General features: G+C 40.7%; 1 protein-coding gene across 1 annotated transcript; it reads left to right on the top strand.

Annotated features, from left to right (window-relative positions):
• LOC109205102 (calcium permeable stress-gated cation channel 1-like) lies at nucleotides 13,318–23,628 on the top strand. The gene is made up of 12 exons (XM_019367776.1): nucleotides 13,318–13,774; nucleotides 14,667–14,987; nucleotides 15,357–15,503; nucleotides 16,487–16,622; nucleotides 17,593–17,694; nucleotides 18,763–18,882; nucleotides 19,050–19,130; nucleotides 19,521–19,861; nucleotides 20,134–20,379; nucleotides 21,380–21,704; nucleotides 22,230–22,463; nucleotides 22,985–23,628. The coding sequence occupies exons 2-12, from the start codon at nucleotides 14,674–14,676 to the stop codon at nucleotides 23,240–23,242; spliced, it is 2,304 nt and encodes a 767-aa protein (XP_019223321.1). The 5' UTR covers nucleotides 13,318–13,774; nucleotides 14,667–14,673; the 3' UTR covers nucleotides 23,243–23,628.

Below are 24,158 nucleotides of genomic sequence, written 5' to 3' on the forward strand. Positions count from 1 at the left end.
AGCCATAATACTGTCGATGGCCTTAGCCGTGTACGTAACTTCGACTGTCGTCGAATTACTTGCTTATTGTAGTCGAGCTGGGTCGACTTATTGACGACGATGGCCTGAGCCATAATACTGTCGATGTCCTTAGCCGTTCATACATTGGAGATGGCCTTAGCCGTTCATACATTGGAGATGGCCTTAGTCGTTCATTCATTGGAGATGGCCTTAGTCGTTCATACATTGGAGATGGCCTTAGCCGTTCATTCATTGGAGATGGCCTTAGCCGTTCATTCATTGGAGATGGCCTTAGTTGTTCATACATTGGAGATGGCCTTAGCCGTTCATTCATTGGAGATGGCCTTAGCCGTTCATACATTGGAGATGGCCTTAGCCGTTCATTCATTGGAGATCATGCTAGTCCAGTCCCTTTGTCATGTCAGTCAGGAGAGCGTATGGAGTGGCTAGTATGATAAACTTGTTCCGCAAATATCTCCAGGTGTCCCCTCTGTCGCCTCGTTAAAAACCTCCTCGAGAAAAACCAATTGGGACAAAACTCAGGTAAGGAAAAAAGAGTGCGACTCGGGAGACGCCTTTCAGAAATGGAAATACTTGAGGTGGGCGACGTTCCAATTGTTTTGGAGCGTTTTTCCTTCCATTGTTTCTAATTGAAATGCTCCTTTACTTGCTGCTGCTGTGATTTTGGAGGGTCCGTCCCAGTTGGTGCCCAGTTTTCCTTCGCTTGGGTCTTTTGATGCCAACGTTTTGGCTTTTAGGACGTAGTCTCCCACTTTGAGTGGTCTTATTTTGGCTCTCTTCTTGTAGTATCTTTCGACTTGTTGTTTCTGAGCCACCATTCTTATGTGGGCCATTTCTCTTCTTTCCTCGGCCTCATCGAGGTCTTGAAGTCTGTTTACGTCGTTCTCTGCTCCGCTGGTATGTGAATACCTCAAGCTTGGTTCGCCGACTTCGACTGGTATGACCGTGTCGGTTCCGTAGACCAGTGAGTACGGTGTTTCTCCTGTGGAGGATTTGGGTGTGGTCCGGTATGCCCACAACACTTCCGGTAGTAGCTCGGGCCATAGCCCCTTGGCTTCCTCGAGTTTCTTCTTCAGTATATTCAGTATTGTTTTATTGGAAGACTCTGCTTGGCCGTTGGCAGCGGGGTGATATGGCGTGGAGAGTATTCGCTTAATATGCCATTTGTCGAAGAACTCTGTCGTCTTTTCGCCGATGAACTGTCGTCTGTTGTCGCAGTTGATTTCCTTGGGGATGCCGAAACGACAGATGATATTCTTCCATATGAAGGCGATGACTTCCTGTTCGCATATTTGGGCGTACGCACCTGCTTCCACCCACTTGGAAAAATAGTCAGTTAAAACTAATAGAAATCGTACCTTTCCTCGTCCCGCTGGTAGGGGACCGACTATGTCCATTCCCCATTTGATGAAAGGCCATGGGGAAGTGACTGTGTGAAGTGGTTCTCCTGGTTGGTGTATCATGAGGGCATACTTTTGGCATTGTTCGCATCGGCGAACATATTCCGCTGCGTCTTTCTTCATAGTGGGCCAATAATAGCCGGCCCGTATTATGCAGCGCACGAGGGCGCGGTTACCTGTATGGGCGCCGCAGTGACCTTCGTGTACCTCTTCGAGCACTGGCCTCGTTTGGTACGACCCTAAGCACTTGGCTAGGGGTCCGCCAAACGTCCTTTTGTAGAGCTCGTGGTTTATCAGGCAATACCGGGCGGCCTGTACGCGGAGCTTCTTGGCTTCCTTTTTGTCGAGTGGGAGTGTTCCATCCCGCAGATAGGATACAAATTGGTTGCGCCAGTCCCAAGTCAAATTTAAAGTGAGTACCTCAGGGTGATCAATGGCTGAATGGAGGAGGGTGACCACACTTTCTTTGTTGAAGTTTCTAGTGGTTGCGGCCAATTTTGCTAGACCATCTGCTTCAACGTTCCGTGCCCTCGGAACTTGTTCGAAGCGGCACTCGTCGAACTCAGTCATTAATCTGTGGATTTCTGACTGGTATTTTTGCAATCTCTGCTCCTTGATTTGGTAAGTCCCAGTGACCTGGTTCACCACGAGTTGGGAGTCGCAATGGAGAACGAGTCGTCGAGCTCCATACTTTATGGCTAATTTTATACCTGCAATAACAGCCTCGTACTCGGCCTCGTTGTTAGTCATCTCGGGGCATCGTATGGACTGGCGAATTATTTTGCCCGTGGGGACCTCGAGAACGAGTCCCAGTCCCGATCCCGAGGCATTTGCGGCGCCATCAGTGTAAAGAGTCCATAGGTCGGTGTTGGAGGGGGCACGACGCGCCTCTAGTTCCGCCTTTGGTAATATTTCTGCGCTGAAGTCGGCTATAAAGTCGGCAAGTACTTGCGACTTGATGGCGTTTCTTGGGTGATATGAGATATCGTGCTCGCTGAGCTCTATGGCCCATCTGGCGAGCCTGCCTGACAACTCAGGCTTATGTAGGATGCTTCTCAAGGGGAAGGTCGTCACTACTTTTATGGGGTGGCACTGAAAATAGGGTCGGAGCTTCCGTGAAGCTACGACCAATGCGAAAGCTAATTTTTCGAGGTGCGGATACCGTGTTTTGGCGTCCACTAAGGTTTTGCTAATATAGTAAATAGGAGATTGCGTACCTTCGTTTTCACGAACCAAGACTGCGCTGACGGCGACCTCGGATACGGCCAAATATACCAGCAGGGGCTCGCCTGGGCTTGCTTTGGCCAGCAGTGGTGGCGAAGATAGGTATGCTTTCAATTTTCTCAAGGCATCGACACATTCCCTATTCCACTGTAACCCATTGTCCTTTCTCAGCACATTGAAAAATTTATGGCACCTGTCGGAGGATTGTGAGATGAACCTGGTTAGGGCGGCTATTCGCCCCGTCAGCTTTTGCACCTGTTTTTTGCTATTCAACATCTCGGGTATCGCGTCTATCACCTTGATCTGATCTGGGTTGACCTCGATGCCTCGTTGTGATACGAGGAATCCTAAGAATTTTCCTGAGGTCACACCGAAGGCGCATTTCTCGGGGTTCAGTTTCATCCTGTACCTTCTCAATATCCAGAAGGCTTCTTTCAGATGGTCGATGTGGTCCTCTTTTCTTGTCGACTTCACCAGCATATCGTCGATATAGACTTCCATAGTCTTACCAAGCTGCTCTTTGAACATTTTGGTGACCAGTCTTTGGTACGTAGCCCCTGCATTTTTGACCCCAAAGGGCATTACCTTGTAGCAGTAAGTCCCTCGGTGGGTGATGAAAGTCGTCTTCTCCTGGTCCTCCTCGGCCATCATGATTTGATTGTAGCCGGAGTAGGCATCTAAGAAGCTCAGCAGTTCATGTCCTGCGGTGGCATCGATCAATTGGTCGATGTGGGGTAGTGGGAATGAATCCTTTAGGCATGCTTTGTTCAGATCGGTGAAATCCACACACATTCTCCACTTCCCGTTTTTCTTTTTGACCATGACGACATTGGCGACCCACTGGGGGTACTTCGATTCTCTGATGGAGCCGTTGGCCAGTAACTTGTCTACTTCCTCACTGACCGCTCCATTGATAGCGGCGTTGAATTTCCTTCTCATCTGTCGCACGGGCGGATGTAATGGATCAACATTCAGCTTGTGGGTGGCGATGTCTCGCGGGATTCCCGGCATATCTGAATGGGAAAAAGCGAACAAATCTGCATGGTTAGTTAAGAATTCACGATACTTACTTGGGTTGGCGAGGCCGTGCCCAATGTAGGCTTTCTTCGTAAGGTCGGTGTCGTCCAATTGGACTGGGTCGAGATCTTCGACCGTTGCTTTACAGGCCTCCACGACGTCGGGGTCTCTAATGGCATCCGTTGTCGGGTTGACCTTAGTCCCCGACACAGCTAATTGCCATGCCTCCGCGCTCGCCCCCTTTAGCTGTTGGGTGTGGCCGCAATCTTGAGCTATTTTGTAGTATTCCTGTGCGGCTCGCCTCGGATGCTGAATACTCCCCATGGGGTAGGGAACTTGATCACTTGGTAAAGGCTTGAAGGGACCGCTCGCATGGCGTGTATCCACGGGCGCCCTATGATGACGTTGTACGCCGTTTCCTGGTTCATCACGTGGAAAGTTGTTTCCAGCGTGACTCCTCCTGCTAAAACGGGCAGTGATATTTCTCCGGATGTCCGTTCCACTGCATTGTTAAAACCAGTTAGTGTTATGCAACGCGGTATTACCTTATCCTCGAGTCCCATTTGTACGAGGACCCTTGGGTGGATAATACAGGTGCCGCTTCCGTCGTCAATCATGATTCTTTTAACATCTGTATCAGCGATACGTAAAGTGATAACTAAAGCATCGTAATGAGGGAAAGACAAACCGTCGGCATCAGACTTATCGAAGGTGATACTATCTTCGAAGTCGTCATACCGTTCATGGGCGATGGTCCGCTTTAGTTTGTGCGTGGTGGCGAACTTGACGTGATTGATTGCCAAGTCGTCGCCGCCTCCGACAATCATGTTTATCGTGCGTGCTGGGGAGGGCGGCTTCGGCGGCCCGTGGGGTTGTTCCCGTCCGCGTCCCAAGTTGCTTTTCCCTTTGTCACTGAGTAATTCCCTCAGGTATCCCTGGTTCAGCATCTTGACCACCTCGTGCCGTAGGCCTATGCAGTCTTCGGTTTTGTGTCCCCGTTCCTGATGGAACTCACATAGGACGTTTGATTTCCTCGTGGCAGGGTCTGATTTCATCTTTTGCGGCCACTGCACTTTGGTGCTCAGCTTCTCCAGTGCGTACACTATTTCTGAAGGAGACACACAAAAGTTATGGGCGGATAATAAAGGAGGCGTACCTCTTTCGTTTCGGAGTGGGGCGACGTGTCGCTGTAGCGCGTCCGTATGCCTTGGTGGTGGATGGCTGGTGTCGTTCTTTGTTGGAGCGTGGGAGTTGTTCTCGCCGTCCTTCATTGCGTCGATCCCTCTTTGTTTCTAAGTGTATCGTTGTTAGCCGTTGGGTCGGCCCATTAAGATCATCCTCGTCCGCTCGTACCTCAGCGCAATAGGCGTTATAGATTTCCTCCCATGTGGTAGGGGGATATTTCATGAGGCGGCTTAGTAGCTTCTTAGTTGCCCTCGAACCATCCCTGTTTAGCCCGTTCTGGAAAGCGACGACTCCCATACCTTCCGATACGTTTGGTAGACTCATCCTTACCCTATTAAACCTGGCTAGGAAGCCCCTGAGTCCCTCCCCTGCGGTTTGCCTGACGGCGAAGATGTCGTTGACCCTTGCTTCCGCTTTCTTCGCACCTGCATGGGCGGTGACGAACTTATCCGCCATTTCCTCGAACGTTGATATCGCCTTAGCTGGTAGCTGAGAGTACCACGTTAGGGCCCCTCCTGTCAACGTCCCACCAAACTTCTTCAGCAGCACTGATGGTACCTGTTCTTTTGATAGGTCGCTGCCCTTTACAGCAGTGACATAGTGGATCAGATGATCCTCGGGATCTGTGGTTCCGTCATATACCCTCAAGTAGGGTGGCATCTTGAAGGTTTTTGGGATAGGGTAAGGGGCAGCTTCTTCAGTGCATGGTTTTTCAACGAACCTCCCCACGTCGCGTTTTGGTAGCAACTTGGGAGCACCGGGGATCTTTTCCCTCTCCTGATGTTCTTTCATTTGGTCGCGGAGTGCCTTGTTTTCATTCTCCATTTCTTCCATCTTCTTTAGGATGGCTGTTAGCGTGCCGTCGTTGGTCTGTGCCTCAATGGGTTTGTTATTTTCTCGTGTAGCTTCAGGTTCACCCACGACAGCAGCGGTACCTACCGTTAGTATACACTTGACGTTACTTTGCGGTGACTTCTCAACCAAGCCACTTAGAGTGCTTGTTAGCCATTCTTCCAGTAGCATCTTGACCACCGGGGGTGCTTCCTTAGCCGCAGATGTGGAAGCTCCTTTTTCATGCAAGATCGTCAGATCTTCGAATGGGGAAGATGAGATCTCTGCACTTGGCGTGATGCTAGGGGCTGCATTCAAAATGCCCTCGTCACCGGCCTCGTTGAGAGGATCAAGGAGATTGGCTGTAACACCCACTATTGCTTTCATTCTGGTGTTGTTTTCAGCCATCTTTTGTTTTCGTGTGGTGTAGAGAATGGTAGTTGGTTGCTCTCTAGGTGTATGCTATGATTTTGATTCTCAAAATCCCCACAGACGGCGCCAAATTGTTTGGCTCAAAAGTTATCGATATACTTTGCAAGCTTAAAAACAATCAAAAGTAGGAAAGGGTAAATCGTAATCAAATATAATAGACCTAGAGATGGAAAATGAAGTTGTTGTTGTAGATCTAATAGTGTAAAATGATAATATGAACTCAAGAGAAAATATTCGTTGGAGATAGAGATAGAGAGATAGAGAGAGAGTAGGAGAAAATAAGAGAGTTGTATTATTCCAGAATCCTCCCTTTTTACAATGTGAAGGTCTCCCTTATATAGTAGGAGACCTTCCTCGAAATAATCAAAAAGATACAAAAATAGGTAACGTTTTCCTAGTGAAGACATTGAGTCTTAAACGATGTCGCTTTTGTCCCTACGTCCAAGTCGTACCCTTACGTTAGTTGACGTATACTCACTAGGCGTACCCATTTGCGTAGAGATGTTGACGGTCAAATTTGACCCTATACAATTATTTTTTTTTTGTTAAATAAATTTTCTATTTAACTGGCTCTGTACAAGTATGTCTTCGTCCTAAAGTTGGACATGTAGCCCCAACTTTACTGTGCATCTCTAGCCTCCTCTACTAACTATTGGACTTTAAGCCATTGGGCTTTAAAGTAGAAGAAGTGTGAATTGAAAATGGAGGGAAACAAAATGGAGGGAAATTGAAAATTTGAAGAAGTGAACTTTTGTCTTGCACTTTGTCCCTCATTGGTGAGCGACAACCACATTTGTGTGCTTATATATAGAATCACTTCTTAAAGCTCTTAAAAGGAGTTGAAGAGAATGAAACCTCGCGCCGTCGTCGTCGTTCGCCGGCTCGGCTTCGGCTTCGGCTTCGGCTTTGGATTTGTCAAATGATCTATCGATAAGATTATTTTTGGACTAAATTTATTTAATTATTTAATAATTAATTAAATGCCAAATCACTGCTGAAAATACGCCAGAACCCTGCTGAAGGTTCAGAGGGCCTCTCTGGCCGCGGTTCTGCCGCGACCGCGGTAGAACCGCGGCAGGCTGATTCAGAGAGCCTCTCTGACCGCGGTTCTGCCGCGACCGCGGTAGAACCGCGGCAGGCAGCGTATTCTTCTGAAAAGGCACCTTTTCCAGACACCTCTTCTGATAATTGCCTATAAATTCTGAGGCAAGACTCCATTTTCTAGACACGAAAAACACTCCAGAACTTCTTTCTTTTTGAATATACTGCATCCTAATTTGCAGTCTCTCTCTCTCAAATTCGTAAGTGTGATTTTGCTCCGTTCTTTAAGTTCGTTGGTATCCTGCAGTTTGTATTGCCACTGTTGCAGGAAGGTTTATTCCGTTTTATCCTGGGAGGATTTAATCAATTACCTTGGCAACGTGTGAGGGGGTTAAAATTCCTTAAGGACACACAAGCAAATTGTGGACTAGGATATTTCTTAAACTCTTCTGTTTTTCCAGTTTCTTTTATTTTTCTAACAGTTTTTTCTGATTTTGTGTTTTAACACAGTAGCGATCACAAGCTTAAGGAATTTTATACTAACGTTTCTGTGTTGAAACATATATTAAACTGTTATTCATATTTTTGTATACTGTTTTGGAGACTAAAGCCTTGTTGCTTTCTACTCCAATAATTCTTTCTATCCGGTTTAAAGTACATAAAAACTTTGACGGAATAATAAACGTACGGGTTTCAAGTATATAAAAACTTCACCATTGTTACGTGTTGTATGTTTGGTTTGATATTCAGTTTGAAGATATCAAAACTTCACTGATTTAACAAAGTTCTGTATTGTTTTCAACTTTACAGAAATATAACGAATGAAAACCAAACTAATGGAAGTGTTGTGGGAACGGGCTACTGTTACGAGTGCTGCTGCCTCGTCAAGCCGTTCTACTCCTGCTCATGCTATGGCACCGGCAGAAAAACCCGGAAAGTTTTCCGGTATTGACTTCAAACGCTGGCAAATGAAGATGCTCTTCTATCTTACTACGTTGAGTTTGCAACGTTTCATCAAGGAGGATCCTCCCGCCATGGCTGAAAATACTCCGGATGATGAACGACTTGTTGTAACTGAAGCATGGAAACATTCTGATTTCCTGTGCAAAAATTACATTTTGAGTTGTTTGGAAGATGGCTTGTACAATGTCTATAGTGTCATGGAAACTTCAAAAGCGTTATGGAATGCGCTTGAGAAGAAGTACAAGACTGAGGATGCCGGACTTAAGAAGTTCGTGGCTGCAAGGTTCTTGGATTTCAAGATGATTGACACTAGGTCGGTCATAACTCAAGTCCAAGAACTACAAGTCATTGTACATGACCTCCTTGCTGAAGGTATGACCCAAATTAATAATTTTATTAATAAGATTTATCTTATTATTAATAATGAATTTGTTATTGAAGGTATGGTCATAAATGAGGCCTTTCAAGTCGCTGCTTTCATTGAGAAGTTACCTCCGCTGTGGAAGGATTTTAAGAACTATCTTAAACACAAACGGAAGGAAATGACACTAGAAGACTTGATTGTTCGTTTGAGGATAGAAGAGGACAACAAAAATGCTGAAAAGAAGTCACGTGGACACTCGACAATAATGGGGGCAAACATTGTTGAGGAGGCACCACAAAATAAGAAGAGGAAGAAAGCTTCTGGACCAAAGAATTACCCAAGTAAGAAGAAGTTCAAGGGTAATTGCTACAACTGTGGAAAATCTGGGCATAAGGCAGTGGATTGTCGTGCCCAAAGAATGATAAGAAGAAAAAGAATCAAGCCAACATGGTTGAAGATGAAATGGAAGACTTGTGTGCCATGTTGTCTGAATGCAACTTGGTAGGAAATCCGAAAGAATGGTGGATAGATTCTGGAGCCACCCACCATGTTTGTGCTAACAAGGAGTTATTTTCTTCTTATGCCCCCGCAGGTCCCGACGAGACAATCTTCATGGGAAATTCATCTACGGCCAAAATTGAAGGAGTTGGCAAGATTGCGTTGAAGATGACGTCGGGAAAAAATGTGACTCTAAACCAAGTCCTCCATGTTCCAGAAATTCGCAAGAATCTTGTGTCTACTCACTTCTTGTCAAGAATGGATTCAAAATGTATTTTTANAGTGGGGCGACGTGTCGCTGTAGCGCGTCCGTATGCCTTGGTGGTGGATGGGAGGATCTGGTGTACGGCTGGTGTCGGTCTTTGTTGGAGCGTGGGAGTTGTTCTCGCCGTCCTTCATCGCGTCGATCCCTCCTTGTTTCTGAGTGTATCGTTGTTAGCCGTTGGGTCGGCCCATTAAGATCATCCTCGTCCGCTCGTACCTCAGCGCAATAGGCGTTGTGGATTTCCTCCCATGTGGTAGGGGGATATTTCATGAGGCGGCTTAGTAGCTTCTTGGTTGCCCTCGAACCATCCCTGTTTAGCCCGTTCTGGAAAGCGGCGACTGCCATACCTTCCGATACGTTTGGTAGACTCATCCTTACCCTATTAAACCTGGCTAGGAAGTCCCTGAGTCCCTCCCCTGCGGTTTGCCTGACGGCGAAGATGTCGTTGACCCTTGCTTCCGCTTTCTTCGCACCTGCATGGGCGGTGACGAACTTATCCGCCATTTTCTCGAACGTTGATATCGCCTTAGCTGGTAGTTGAGAGTACCACGTTAGGGCCCCTCCTATCAACGTCTCACCAAACTTCTTCAGCAGCACCGATGGTACCTGTTCTTTTGATAGGTCGTTGCCCTTTACAGCAGTGACATAGTGGATCAGATGATCCTCGGGATCTGTGGTTCCGTCATGTACCCTCAAGTAGGGTGGCATCTTGAAGGTTTTTGGGATAGGGTAAGGGGCAGCTTCTTCAGTGTATGGTTGTTCAACGAACCTCCCCACGTCGCGTTTCGGTAGCAACTTGGAGCGCCGGGGATCTTGTCTACCCTCTCCTGATGTTCTTTCATTTGGTCGCGGAGTGCCTTGTTTTCATTCTCCAATTCTTCCATCTTCTTTAGGATGGCTGTTAGCGTGTTATCGTTGTTCTGTGGCTCGATGGGTTTGTTATTTGCTCGTGCAGCTTCAGGTTCACCCACGGCAGCATTGGTACCTACCGTTGGTATACACTTGACGTTACTTTGTGGTGACTTCTCAACCAAGCCTCTTAGAGTGCTTGTTAGCCATTCTTCCAGTAGCTTCTTGACCACTGGGGGTGCTTCCTTAGGCGCAGATGTGGAAACTCCTTTTTCATGCAAGATCGTCAGATCTTCGGATGGGGAAGATGAGATCTCTACACCTGGCGTGATGCTAGGGGTTGCATTCAAAATGCCCTCGTTACCGGCCTCGTTGAGAGGATCAAGGAGATTGGCTGTAACACCCACTATTGCTTTCATTCTGGTGTTGTTTTCAGCCATCTTTTGTTTTCTTGTGGTGTAGAGAATGGTAGTTGGTTGCTCTCTAGGTGGATACTATGATTTTGATTCTCGAAATCCCCACAGACGGCGCCAAATTGTTTGGCTCAAAAGTTATCGATATACTTTGCGAGCTTAAAAACAATCAAAAGTAGGAAAGGGTAAATCGTAATCAAATATAATAGACCTAGAGATGAAAAATGAAGTTGTTGTTGTAGATCTAATAGTGTAAAATGATAATATGAACTCCAGAGAAAGTATTCGTTAGAGATAGAGATAGAGATAGAGATAGAGAGTAAGAGAAAACGAGAGAGTTGTATTATTTCAGCCTCCCCTTTTACAATGTGAAGGTCTCCCTTATATAGTAGGAGACCTCCCTCGAAATAATAAAAAAGATACAAAAATAGGTAACGTTTTCCTAGTGAAGACACTGAGCCTTAAACGATGTCGCTTTTGTTCCCACGCCCAAGTCGTACCCTTGCGTTAGTTGACGTATACTCATTGGGCGTACCCATTGACATAGAGACGTTGACGGTCAAATTTGACCCAATACAAAAGGTAAACAATGAAAGACAAGGTTTTTTTCCACGGAGCAAGGAAGGGGAAGTCGGAGGACGCTAAGGATAGAGAGAAGGAAGAACAACCTAACAAGGTCAAATATTGTACTTTCAATATCAAAATATTTACATCAAATTAAATGAATACATAATATTAGTTTTTATTTACTTTTAAAGAATATATATTCTCACTTCAATTTACTTTTCTACTGTGATATAAGCATAAACACTAGGTACTCTTTGAAAATCAAACTACTTTTACTCGATTATTATTTTTCATATATTTTCTAAGGATTTTCAAAATTAAAAGATTGTTATAGTCCATGTTATCTAGTTTATAATTATGCAAAGTTTATTTTAAAGAAATAAAAAATAAATATTCCATTTGATATCGAATATTAAAATATTTTGACCTTCGACCTTCAAATCCTTTCATTCTTTTTTGAAATAATCCATAAGAGATAAGTTTATCTATATCATATGTAAATCACAAACATACAATTCAATCTTATTACATAAAATTACAGGAAAGGTGTGAGTTATATGTTAGTAAATAATAGAAGAAGTCATTTATATTTTGTGGTAAGTACTAAGGTGCAGGGGCATATCTATTGCAGAGGCTATAGGTTCATTTGATTTTTCCGAAAAATCATTAACAGCATGTTTGGATGGTTGTTACGTATTGTTTCATAATATATTATATCGCACTGTATTATATCGACAGTATCGTTTAATACAATGTTTGGATAGGATTGTGTCGTTTGCCATTGTTTCATGCAGAGGCGGAGCCAGGATTTCAAGTTTATGGGTTCGGGATTCTAATCGTTTTAAGTTACTGGGTTCTACCTTAATAATTTATACATATTCAATGGATTTTTTAAGGCAAATACATAATTTGAACCAAAGCTTTAGGTTTGGCTGAACCCGCTGACGGAACTCTAGCTCCGCCCCTGGTTTCATGATATCATGCACCAATGAAGAATAAACTTGCAATATTATAAAAAAAATTATGATACACGGTAAAATTATTATATAATAAAATAGGGTAAATGATAAAATAAAATTGTTTAATAATAATGAAGGGTGAGATTGAGAGAAAAAGACAAGGTAACGACGCGGCCACACCAAATCGGTCGTTACATAAAGTGGCACATTTCGTCGTTATGTAACAATGGAGTTAACGATATGATACAATAAAATTTAAGTAACAACTAAAACAAATATCGTATTTAAAGTAACAATACGATACATTACAATGGGTAACAACCATCCAAACAAGCTATAAATTTGCACAAATAATAAATTTTGAACTCATTAAATTGCCAAAATTTTACGATATAGCCAGTTTTCGGACTGGTCAATCAAAAATAGCCAGCGTTTACCAAGTCAATGAAAAATAGCCACCGTTTTGCTGCAATAGAGACCGGTCCAGCATAATATACTGGAGTTTCGGTGCACTTGTGTATGAACTCCAGCATATTATGCTGGACCGGTATACTTTGCTGGCTCCAGTATAATATACTGGAGACTGGAGCACTGGTGCTCCAAACTCCAGTATATTATACTGGACCATTATACTTGTTGGAACTCCAGTATATTATGCTGGAGTTCTAGTGTATTTATGCTGGAACTCCATCATATTATGCTGGAGTTCCAGCATACTATCCTGGAACTCCAGTATAATATGCTGGAGTTCAAGTATACTTATGCTGGAACTCCAGCATAATATACTGGAGTATTTTCCGGGTTTTGAACAGTGTTTTCGCTCAGATTTATCTTTAAATAAAAAGTGGCTAAGTTTCGATTACTTTTGAAATTGGGCTATTTTTTAACGACCAGTTGTAAATCTGGCTATTTTTAAAAATCACCCTAGATAGAATGTGGTAGAATTGTAAATCTAAACTCATAAAAGTTCAAATTATAAATCCGCCTCTAGTAATGAGTCACCGGCACGGAGCATTTTTCCGTTGTAGTAAGATTTTCTTGCACGAATTTATTTCCAAAACGAGTACTGATCATCGGCTGAGAAATAAGTCTTTTCTATGTAGTTTTCAAAACATTAGGGGCTCAACTTAATATAAGATATAACGGGGTCCGGGCAAAGAAGTAGCCGTTATACCCACGTGGTCGTTTGCCGACACCTAAAGTAAGAAAACTCTTAATTTCACAACTCAATAAATAAAAAATTTATTCCAGTATTAAATATTTATTTTATTTACTCCAGACAATAATAGAAGATCGATTTGCTTTCCACAGAAAAAAACGTTAACATCACGCCCCTTCAAAAGTGTCACTGTGTTGTAAAATACATTTGCTTTCATCTTCTATTCTAATCCCAACACAGTACTTGCATTTTCTGGGCAAATAAAGCTTCAATTTTCCTTCCATATTTTTCCAAATCATAGTGTAAAAAGTTCCTTACATATTATCCAGAACAGTGCAAGAAAATATCTATATCACAATATATTTTCTCTAGAGTGTATAAATTTTCATATTATCAAAAATAGTGCGAGAAAAGCTGCATTAGATAATTGTGGCTTGGTGGGTTTTAGTTTTATTTTGAGAATTATTTGGCTTGGAATTTAGTTAAAGTAGGAGAAAGAAAGTGAAAAAGGCCATTTCTTTTGGCTTTGATGGAGCTCTGAAGTAATTCTTACTCTCTCAGATCAGCAACTGTTACAACTCAGAGAGTATGATCTTTTTTTGGCTTTCATGAATTTAAGTGTTTTATCAAATATTTTTATTTCAGAGACAAATTGCTTTTAGGGGGCTTATGTTCATGAAAGGGTTAGCTTTTATGAATTTAAAGTGCTTTTATGAATGGGTTCTTATTAACATAATATGTGCATAAGAAAGGTTATTTTTGATGAATTTAAAGTGCTTTTATTTCATTAGAGAATGGGGTTTTATTAACTATTGATGATATCAGGAAGAAACTTTGTATTTTTTTTTTTTTTTTTGTCTTTTTGTTTCATGAAGTATTCATCATGTGGGGTTTTACTTTTGCTTAATTCCAGTTGAGAAGTAAGTAGTTTTCTGAATGTGTATAAGATTTCATGTCTTTCTCAAACTCTGAATTGTGTTGATCTTATGTGAATTCTGACTGTTAAAAAGATCTTTTTTTCCCTTCAGATTCTCAAAGTTAAAGAGATAAGGATGATCAGTTGTAGTTTCCCTTAGTTCTCTTATCAATTATATGGTATATTTTCTTGAGCATACTGGTAATTTTGAAGTTAAAGAAATCCAACTAAAACTTCCTCTAAAGCAGTGAATTGGTACACAGCATCTGAATATTGTTGAAAACGTTCATGTAAAAAAGGTGGAATAGAAGTATTTATCTTTGTTCGTACATGTCGATACTAGTATAAATTTGTTTGGTGCAGACAAGCAGAACCTTCTGTAATTGTGTTTCATAGTGAGAGGTCCCTGTTTTTGAGATGTTAAAACTTGCAGCGGATTTAGATTTATTCTGATTGTTCTTTCTCGTGGGTCTTAATTTCCTGTGGGAGGGCAGGAAGCTGATGGAAGACCTGGAAGTGTATGTTTTCCTTGTAGATTAACATGACCTTCGTCTGTTTACAGATACTAGATGGCGACGCTTCAAGATATAGGCCTTTCAGCAGCAATAAATATTATATCTGCATTGATTTTTCTTGTGGCATTTGCAATTCTGCGGCTCCAACCATTCAATGACAGAGTTTATTTCCCCAAATGGTATCTTAAGGGATTAAGGCACAGCCCAACCCACTCTGGGGCATTTGTCACCAAATTTGTTAATGTTGATTGGAGGGCGTATATAAGGTTCCTGAACTGGATACCAGATGCACTAAAAATGCCTGAACCTGAGCTTATTGACCATGCGGGGTTGGACTCTGCTGTTTATTTGCGGATATACTTGCTAGGGTATGTCTTTCTAATTATTGATATCACTTTTTGGAGTCATAAAGCAATTTGTCTTGCGTTATCATATCTGTGCCATTGCTTAATAACCACGCTGTCAATCAAGATAAATAGGTGAGTCACTTTCTTAAAGTAATATCTTTTCATCTCTTTAAAAGAAAGGATGAGGAGGATCCTTACAGTCAAATATGCCTCAATCCCAAGCGAGGTTGACGACAGAAACAGGAAAAAGAATCAGCCTAATAGCAATTTCAATGCTGTATACTTTCAAGCTCCACTGTTTTCCTACTAAAGTGTATTGCCTTTGCTGGTTTTGGTCTACTGTGAGAAGCTGGACGGTCTATGATGTTCACTGCTTCTTGATTTCTGCAGGCTGAAAATCTTTGTTCCTATAACATTGCTTGCATGGGCTATCCTGGTACCTGTAAATTGGACAAATAACACTCTGGCAAAGTCCAACTTTACTTACAGTGACATTGATAAGCTTTCTATTTCAAACATTCCACTTGGATCACTCAGGTTTGGAGATTTATCTTTCAAAGCGTTTGAAAATTTTGATGCAGTGGATTTGCCATTACGAAATTGTTTTATCGATATTTAGGTCTTCTTCGGATGTAGGTCTTAACTCGTAAGACTTGAAAACTTTTAGATGTCTTCCTCTTTCTTACTTATTTATTAATTATTTTATCTTAAATGTTTTACTAAGCTATTTTGATGACTTTAAGTTAGAAGTTAGAGGAGTAGTTTCGAGCATTTGAAGACTTTGATGTGTTGCTCATCTCAAGTTGTTATCCTAATGTTACTATAGCTTAACTTCTGGTATGATGCTCTGTATAGTTTTTACTGTATACCTAAGTGGGTCTTCTGCCAATGTTTTACTGTTTATTACAGCATGACAGCGTCTTCCTCTGCCGATGTTTTAAGCGCCCAACTTATAATTTCACTTGAATACTTCTATATCCGTCTCTATATTTACCTTATTCAGCTACCTATACTAAAGATTATAGACTGGTGAAAGAGCGTGTTCAGGATTTCTTCTGTCATCGTAGTATTACTATACATTTGCTTTTGGCATGACATGTTTTGTTTCTTATTTTTCCCTTCAATTAGTCAAAGTCCTTTTTCCCTGGTCAGCCAGCTTCTTATAATCATTCTCCTAGTTAAGCTAGCATGATGCTATTTGTAGCCTGCCTTTTTTTTTTTTTGCATCACGTTTAGATTTCTTCTTGGGCTATAAATTAAAAGTCTGCAATTGATGCTTCAAGTGGTTTTTATTTCTGGCGAGACCACCAAGCAACTTGCGAACAAGAATGCCGTGGACATGTTTTGAGAATCAGTCATGTGTGGGTTCGCGGTCCATATTTAAAGCTTTGAAGTGTGTTATCCATTTTACATACTAGCTTAAAAGTCCATTCAAGTGAAATCATCTGCCAGTAAATGGCAATACATTTTGGGTTGCGTTAAAACCATCGTATAATTTGTCTTGACCTGGACTCTTGCAGGTTTTGGACTCATATTGTTATGGCCTATGCCTTCACATTCTGGACCTGCTATGTCTTACAAACGGAGTATGCAAAAGTTGCAGCCATGAGGTTGCAGTTTGTCGCCTCTGAAAAACGTCGCCCTGATCAATATACGGTGTGTCGCCTTACTTTAGAAATTGAACATCTTACACTCTTACAGCGTTGACAAATTTTCTCTCTAGAAAGAGTATTTAATCATTGAAGCATAAACACTCTACAAATGCATAATGTTTTTGAAAGTTCATATATAGAGATTGAGGCTGGCATGGTACCTCTTCTTAAGTGTTCTAACTTAAGAGAGTAATCAAAGTTTCTGTAGTTTAATCTATTTTGTTTATTATAATTATGATCTTCATCCTTTGCTTGATTTGTGATATGCACAAGCTGGTTTGTTTGATTTAGCTAATGTGTGGACGAAGATCTTTTGAGCTTTCTGAAAGCAGTTTACAGAAGACAAAAATTTACTTTTTACCTCTTTGAATTATAAAGTGAAGCGAAACATGTTGGTGCATTTTCTACAATGATATTCATAACAATACTCCTTTATGTATTTGATTAAGCAGTAGAAATGCAGCTCAATAGCAGAGGATCTCACTATTTCTATCTCCCCCCTAGATGGTGTTAACTCTGTGGCTTTGTGGTGCATTTTTGTTCATATCTTATTTAATTCGTTATTAAGAGAGTTATTAAGAGAGTTGATGGCGTCTGGGTAATTTGTTAGAAGGGAGTATAGAGTAAGTGTATTTGCATGGGTTTTTCAATTAAAGTTTTACATTAGATGTACAAAAAGTGTATTTGCACGGATTTTACTTGTGTAATCGTTTTCTCTTTTCTGGAGATCGTTAATCATAGAAGCATTCTTAGATATTGACACAGGTCCTTCTGAGAACTTTCTTGAGGAACATATCTGCTAGTATCTGGATTCTCCAAAAAAAAAAAAAATAAAAAAAATAGAGCAGTGTACCTACAATGATTAGAGACCTCATTTCCTAGTGCCATCTAGATTTTTTGTGCCTACTATCTTGAACAATGTGACTGCAGCTTTTATCCACATTACTTCTTGCACTAAAATTTGATTGCAACAGGTCCTTGTTAGGAATGTTCCGCCTGATGCCGATGAATCAGTTAGTGAATGTGTGGAGCACTTTTTCCTGGTTAACCATCAAGATCATTATCTCATGCATCAGGTTTGAACTTACTGGAATACAAGTATATCATTCTGTTTTACTGATAAAAACGACAAGTGTCTGATGCTGTTTAGGTGTTAAACATTTGAGAAAAGTGATATATTTTCCAATGTTGAACATATGCTCCTTGTTGGAGCCCTAGGGCTTTGGGCTAGTGGTAATAGCGAAGGGGTGATGTGTGAGTTAGGCGCCCGTCATGGGTTCAAACCCTGCCACAAACAAAAGCATGTTATTTAAGTGGAGAAGGACAAAGGGGCGAGCCTCCGAGTTTCGAACCATGCGCCACTGGCCCTCGGGGATACTCGGGGATTTTCGGTTATTGGAAAATAAATATACTCCTTTTTGAAATATGTGACCAAGAAATCTAAAAGTCTAAGCTATTAGAATGGGCACACTTTTATTTAGTTAACTATATCTTTAACACGTTTTAATGGCTAAGCACGTGGAAGTTTTTACTGCCGTAGGAAGGGAATGAATTAAGGACAACTAGTTCTGCACTGGAAGAGGTTGTGCTATGAGTACTATTGAATTTTTTTTTAATGCTTTGTGTGCCATTTATGACAACCAGAGGCATTAGGACCTAAAAACAGAGTTTCTTAATAAGTTGTGATGCGACAAAATAACATGGTAGAAGGCAAAGATCTGAATATAATTTTTAAAGGCGGGAAATAGAAGGTTGAATCATCCAGTGAGGATATCTATGTTTGAAACCTTCTGAAAGTTGTCAGTCATCGTAAAAACTATGATCTGTTTTAGTAATAATTGAAAATTCAACGAACAAAATTTTCTACTTAATTACCCTTCTCATCCTAGTGCTTCTTTTCAAGGCTGTTAGCAGACCTTTATTCTCCCTTGTAGAACAATTATATGCTTCATTTTGTGTTGATAGGATGTTCTTAAAGTTTAGTATCCCCGCCCTATATGAAGTCACTGGCATGTTTGATATTTCAATTAGGATGAATTAAGATATTCTATTACTATATGGCATATGCAATTTTTTAACCTATGCTCTATTTTTTATGTTGATACACTAATTCATGTTATTAACATTGTTGGATTCTACTATAGGGTGTTTATGATGCCAATAAACTAGCAAAACTGGTGAAGGAGAAGAAGAGTAAGCAAAATTGGCTCGACTATTACCAGCTTAAGTACTCTAGAGATCAGTCAAAACGGCCTATGATGAAGGTATGAATGTGTAGTTGTGCGAGTCCCAAATCCTACAGATTGTTATTTCTAACTTCCGATATCATAAATTATTCTGTCAGGCTCAGTTAGTACCTTTTTGACAAGGTTTTGTCTACCTTTAAAGGGGTAAGGTTTTTCAATGCTTTTTTTTCCCTTCATATTTGCAGACTGGTTTCCTTGGCTGCTTTGGAGAAAAAGTAGATGCAATTGACCATCAGACTGCTGAAATTGAAAGATTGTCAGAAGAGGTAAATACCACTTCAATAAGTTGTGAAAAGCTTTGTAATAGGCATGTTTGATCTCATTATCCTTCTTGGATCAGAGGAGGTAGAGTGTCATGGATAATAAGGAATGAATTACTTTCAGCACTACCGAACACTGATAGGTTATATCTCTTTCTTTATAATAGGAAGAATGTCCACTAGATCTTTTCCCCCTATTTACTAGAAAAAATCTCCTATTGGACGTAACTTTCCTTTTCATCAACCATTTACCAGACCTTGCTGCATTCAGAATGAGGCTTATTCTCTTTTTCTTGTCTTTTTGCCTCTCGTTCATTTTCTCTGTTTTTGGTTAATGCTGCTGGCTTTAAATCAACTCGAATTTTACTAATGCCTTGGGTCTGACTTTACTTGTAGATAGCTGAAGAGAGACAAAGGGTGAGAAAGGACCCAAAATCTATCATGCCTGCGGCATTTGTCTCCTTCAAAACGCGGTGGGGTGCCGCTGTTTGTGCACAAACACAGCAATCCAGAAATCCAACCATGTGGTTAACAGAATGGGCTCCAGAGCCACGTGATGTATTTTGGAACAACCTGGCGATTCCCTATGTTTCTTTGACAATTAGGAGGCTCATAATTGCTGTTGTCTTCTTTTTTCTGACATTCTTCTTCATGATCCCAATTGCATTTGTCCAAACCCTTGCCAGCATTGAGGGGATTAGGAAGAAAGCACCATTCCTAAAAGTTATCATTGACGTGTGAGTACCACATTATATACTTGTTCTGAAGTCAGCACCGTCTCTCATTTTTAATATTTTCTGTACTCATGATCCTTGATGGTCCTATGATACCTATGTTCGTCTATTTTAAATCTATTAGTGACAAAACAATTTCGAAAAAGAAATCTAGTAGTTTCGTATTTATGAGTACTTACTGGAACTTGTTTGACATTGAAGCTAGGACAACTGTGAGTATGTGCATAGTGAATTCAGCTCTTTTATGCTAATAATTCCGCTGATCTATCATGCAGACCTTTCATCAAGTCATTCATCCAAGGATTTCTACCTGGGATTGCTTTGAAGATCTTCCTCATATTTCTGCCGACTATATTGATGATTATGTCCAAATTTGAGGGCTGGCTAAGCATATCAGCTCTAGAGAGGAAGTCTGCATCTAAATACTACATCTTCACTATTGTGAATGTGTTCCTCGGGAACATAATTGCAGGAGCTGCATTCGAACAACTAAATTCCTTTCTCAATCAGTCAGCAAACCAGTACGTTGTTTCTGCAGAAATATGTTACTAGATTTGCTTATCAGTCTTGATTTCTTCAACTTGTGAATCAACGGGGAAATTTTGGAAATGCAGTTAGAGTATTTCTCTACGTGGGCATTGTTCTCGCTGATGCAGGTAGAACGATGTCCACGTATGCTTTCATGCCTGCTCTAATCAGTTTCAGAATTGTAAAGCAACATCTTTGGACATACATAGGAGTTAAGCCTGATGCCACTGACACTTTGTTTTCACCTATCCTGAGAGATGTCTATAACTAAAGAGAAACTACGTAGCACAGTCATTCTCTTATTGATCCTAAACATGTCAATCTCCTAGGTCAAATGTTAGCTTTCCAGAATGTCCACTCTGATGAATCAAATTAGAGTGCACAAACGTAAGCCCTGTTGTTTATAGCATAGGGAATCAGCTACAATTAATATGACCTATTAGAAGAAAAAGAGAAGGAAACAATTCCTGTAGGCTAGGCTTCCTCGTAATAAGTGGCTTCATCCTATTTGTGAAAATGCTCCTATAGACCATGCATGCCATCATGTACTTATGCTCTTTTACTGTCCTAGAACCCACCCTAATTCAGAAGATCGTTCCTGTTCAGCATGTCATGCCTGAAATCCAGTTAATTTAAAGCTCTAAAAGTATGATACCTGGAATTCAGTATGAGTGTTGAATACAGTATTCAGTTCCGAGAAGGTTTTCTTCGCACTTGAGAGGATCCTTAAGTTGTCCTATAGCTTCAAGAGATTACATGTAGCATGTTTAATAATGTCTTATGAATACAAGGAAATACATCTTTATGTCAAATTGTCAATGATTGTCCTATTGATTCCAGCCAATATATAACTGGTTCTTTATGTGCACATTCGTATTGCCGAGTGTTGTCCTATTACGTGATATTACAAGCTTTCCATTGTTTGGCAATTCTTTGATCGTCCATATCCCACCTAAGAGCATAATGCCATAAAATTCCCTTTATTTACTGCAGAATTCCTAAAACAATTGGTGTCGCAGTCCCTATGAAAGCATCTTTCTTCATAACCTACATAATGGTTGATGGTTGGGCTGGTATTGCTGGAGAGATCCTAAGGCTGAAGCCACTTATATTTTACCACTTGAAGAACTTTTTCTTGGTAAAAACAGAAAAAGATAGAGAAGAGGCAATGGATCCTGGAAGTGTTGGTTTCAACACAGGAGAGCCGCAGATACAATTATATTTCTTGTTGGGGCTTGTCTATGCTGTGGTCACACCATTTCTGCTTCCCTTCATTTTGGTCTTCTTTGGCCTGGCATATGTAGTATATCGTCATCAGGTTTGTCTTTTCTCTTTCTTTTTTGTTTATCGTTTAGTTGTTGGACTTTATGGTGCTTTTACATCATATGGGTTTCAAGTGTTACAAACTTACTGACATTGCAAGAACTTCATGTGCACATGAGAGACATGAGAGTCTACTCATAATAAGTACTCCCACCGTTCCATTTTATGTGTCTTATTTTGACTGGGCGCGGAGTTCTAGAAAGTAAGGAAGACTTTTGAATCTTGTGATCTTAGGCTAAATATATAATTAACAAGTCTACCACAGAAAGTCTATGGTATGTTTGTGTACTTAATTTCTATAAATGATCATTGTTTTTCATGAAGACGAGAATATGTTGGATTATAGATGAGTTTGCTGATGCTTGAGAAACTTTTCCATGACCAATCCCACATCTCCTAGTAAAATTTGTTCAGTCTTGCATATGCTACTATCTAGAGATCTCACCAACTTTTATGATTAGCTACATTTGCATGTTCCAATTTGCTTTTCCTGATGGATTCTTTTTCTGAGATTTTGCAGATTATAAATGTATATAATCAGGAGTATGAAAGTGCAGCAGCATTCTGGCCAGATGTTCATGGACGTATAATTTTTGCTCTGTGCTTCTCTCAATTATCTCTACTGGGCTTGCTAAGTACAAAACATGCTGCTCAGTCGGCCCCTTTCCTGATTGCCCTTCCAGTACTGACCATCTCATTTCACTTATTCTGCAAAGGACGTTATGAGCCAGCTTTCACCAAATATCCTATACAGGTGTGTAGAAGCACAGCTTGCAAATAAGAGTTTCCACTGTTATAATAGTATTCGCTCTTTTTTTTAATAACACTGGCGGCGGCATTCCATTTTGTTTTCTTCAAAAAGGTTAAGGTTGAATGTTACAATTTCTGTGCCACTAGAAGCCTTTAGAGATATTAGCAAAGTATACAGAGCTTGAGCTCCATGTGCTTATAGGTTGTCTTCAGTTTCCTTTATGAACTGCATCAACGTGGAATGCTTCTGCTAGATGTCACTAAACAGAGGTTCTATTCAAATTATTTTGAGAGGATTTAACTTATACACTGTCATTACAAAGATTTTTAACACTACCCGATAGTTAGGATAGTTTATATTTTTACCAGGTTATCAATTAATGCTTAGCATAGAGATTTACTTGTAATTACCTTTGTGATGCCGTCAGTGCATAAAACAATGAACTCATGTTGAAATTATGAGATCAGTTCAACTCAAAGGCTTCTTTTTCTATATGAGTAATGTTTTCTTCTTCTCGATTTCAGGAAGCGAGGATGAGAGATACTTTGGAACAAGCAAGAGAACCGAACTTTAATCTGAAAGGCTACCTTCAAAATGCTTATGTGCATCCTGTTTTCAAAGGTGACGATGAGGACGAAGATGAGGACTTCATGAACAAACTGGAGACTGATAGCGTGATTGTCCCCACAAAACGCCATTCAAGATTAAATACACCAGTGCCCAGCAAAGTCAGCGCTGGCTCGTCTCCATCACTTCCTGATGCAGTTATTCATGAACATTAAACAACATAGAATGTTAGGTTGGAATATTTCACTACTTTTTGCATGAGAGTTCGATCGTGGAGCTTCAACGTTAGCAATGGCACAGAGGCCACTTTAAATGGCATATTCGAGCTGGCTGTAGCTATGGTTTACTTAGACCATTGGCATTGAAGTTCAGTGAAGAGTTGAATGTACAACAAGACTGTAAAGAACTCCACTCTCAATCATTTAAGGTAATTAATAGGTGTAGCATTAGAAGTTTTTGTACACTTGAGAATGTTCATATTTTTAGCACTTGCTGGTTGTTTAATACGGGGATCTTGTATACAAGCTTTGCAGGGGAAGTATTTTTTTTCTTTTTTTCTAATTGATCCTAGTTAAAAAGAAACAAAATCGGATTTCTTGTTTGGTCGGTTTATCTAATTTATTTATTTTTTAAGTCGTTGAAATCGTGGATGACTCAATAAAATTAGCAAGACCTATGGCATAGATCAATATGCGACACCAGAACCAATTATCTATGAGGTAAGATAATATGCCATTACATAATTGACATTTTATAACCTCGCAAAATATATAGTGCCATATTAAGTTTTCATAATATAATTTGCAAATTAATGAACCCGGTTATTGAATAACCGATCTTTTCCTAAGCAGTATGGCTAAAGAAAACGAATGTCTAAATTAACTAAACACCTTGATGGCTTAGTTATGCACTAGTGGGATTCGACGAGTTTTCGATGTACTAGTGGGATTCGACGAGTTTTCGATGATTTCAACCATGGCTTGGGACGAATGTTTTCTACAGACATGGGGAGTTTGTTGCGTGTTGTGAATTTCTCCTAGATGGGGCCAAGTGGAAGGTTCCTGGTTGATGGGGTGTCTATCCTACTTGTGATTTAGAGATTGATAATAGGGTGTTTGTTTTTTCATATGA

The sequence above is a fragment of the Nicotiana attenuata genome, chromosome 2 (assembly GCF_001879085.1).
Source record: "Nicotiana attenuata strain UT chromosome 2, NIATTr2, whole genome shotgun sequence".
In the NCBI taxonomy this organism is placed as follows: Eukaryota; Viridiplantae; Streptophyta; class Magnoliopsida; order Solanales; family Solanaceae; genus Nicotiana; species Nicotiana attenuata.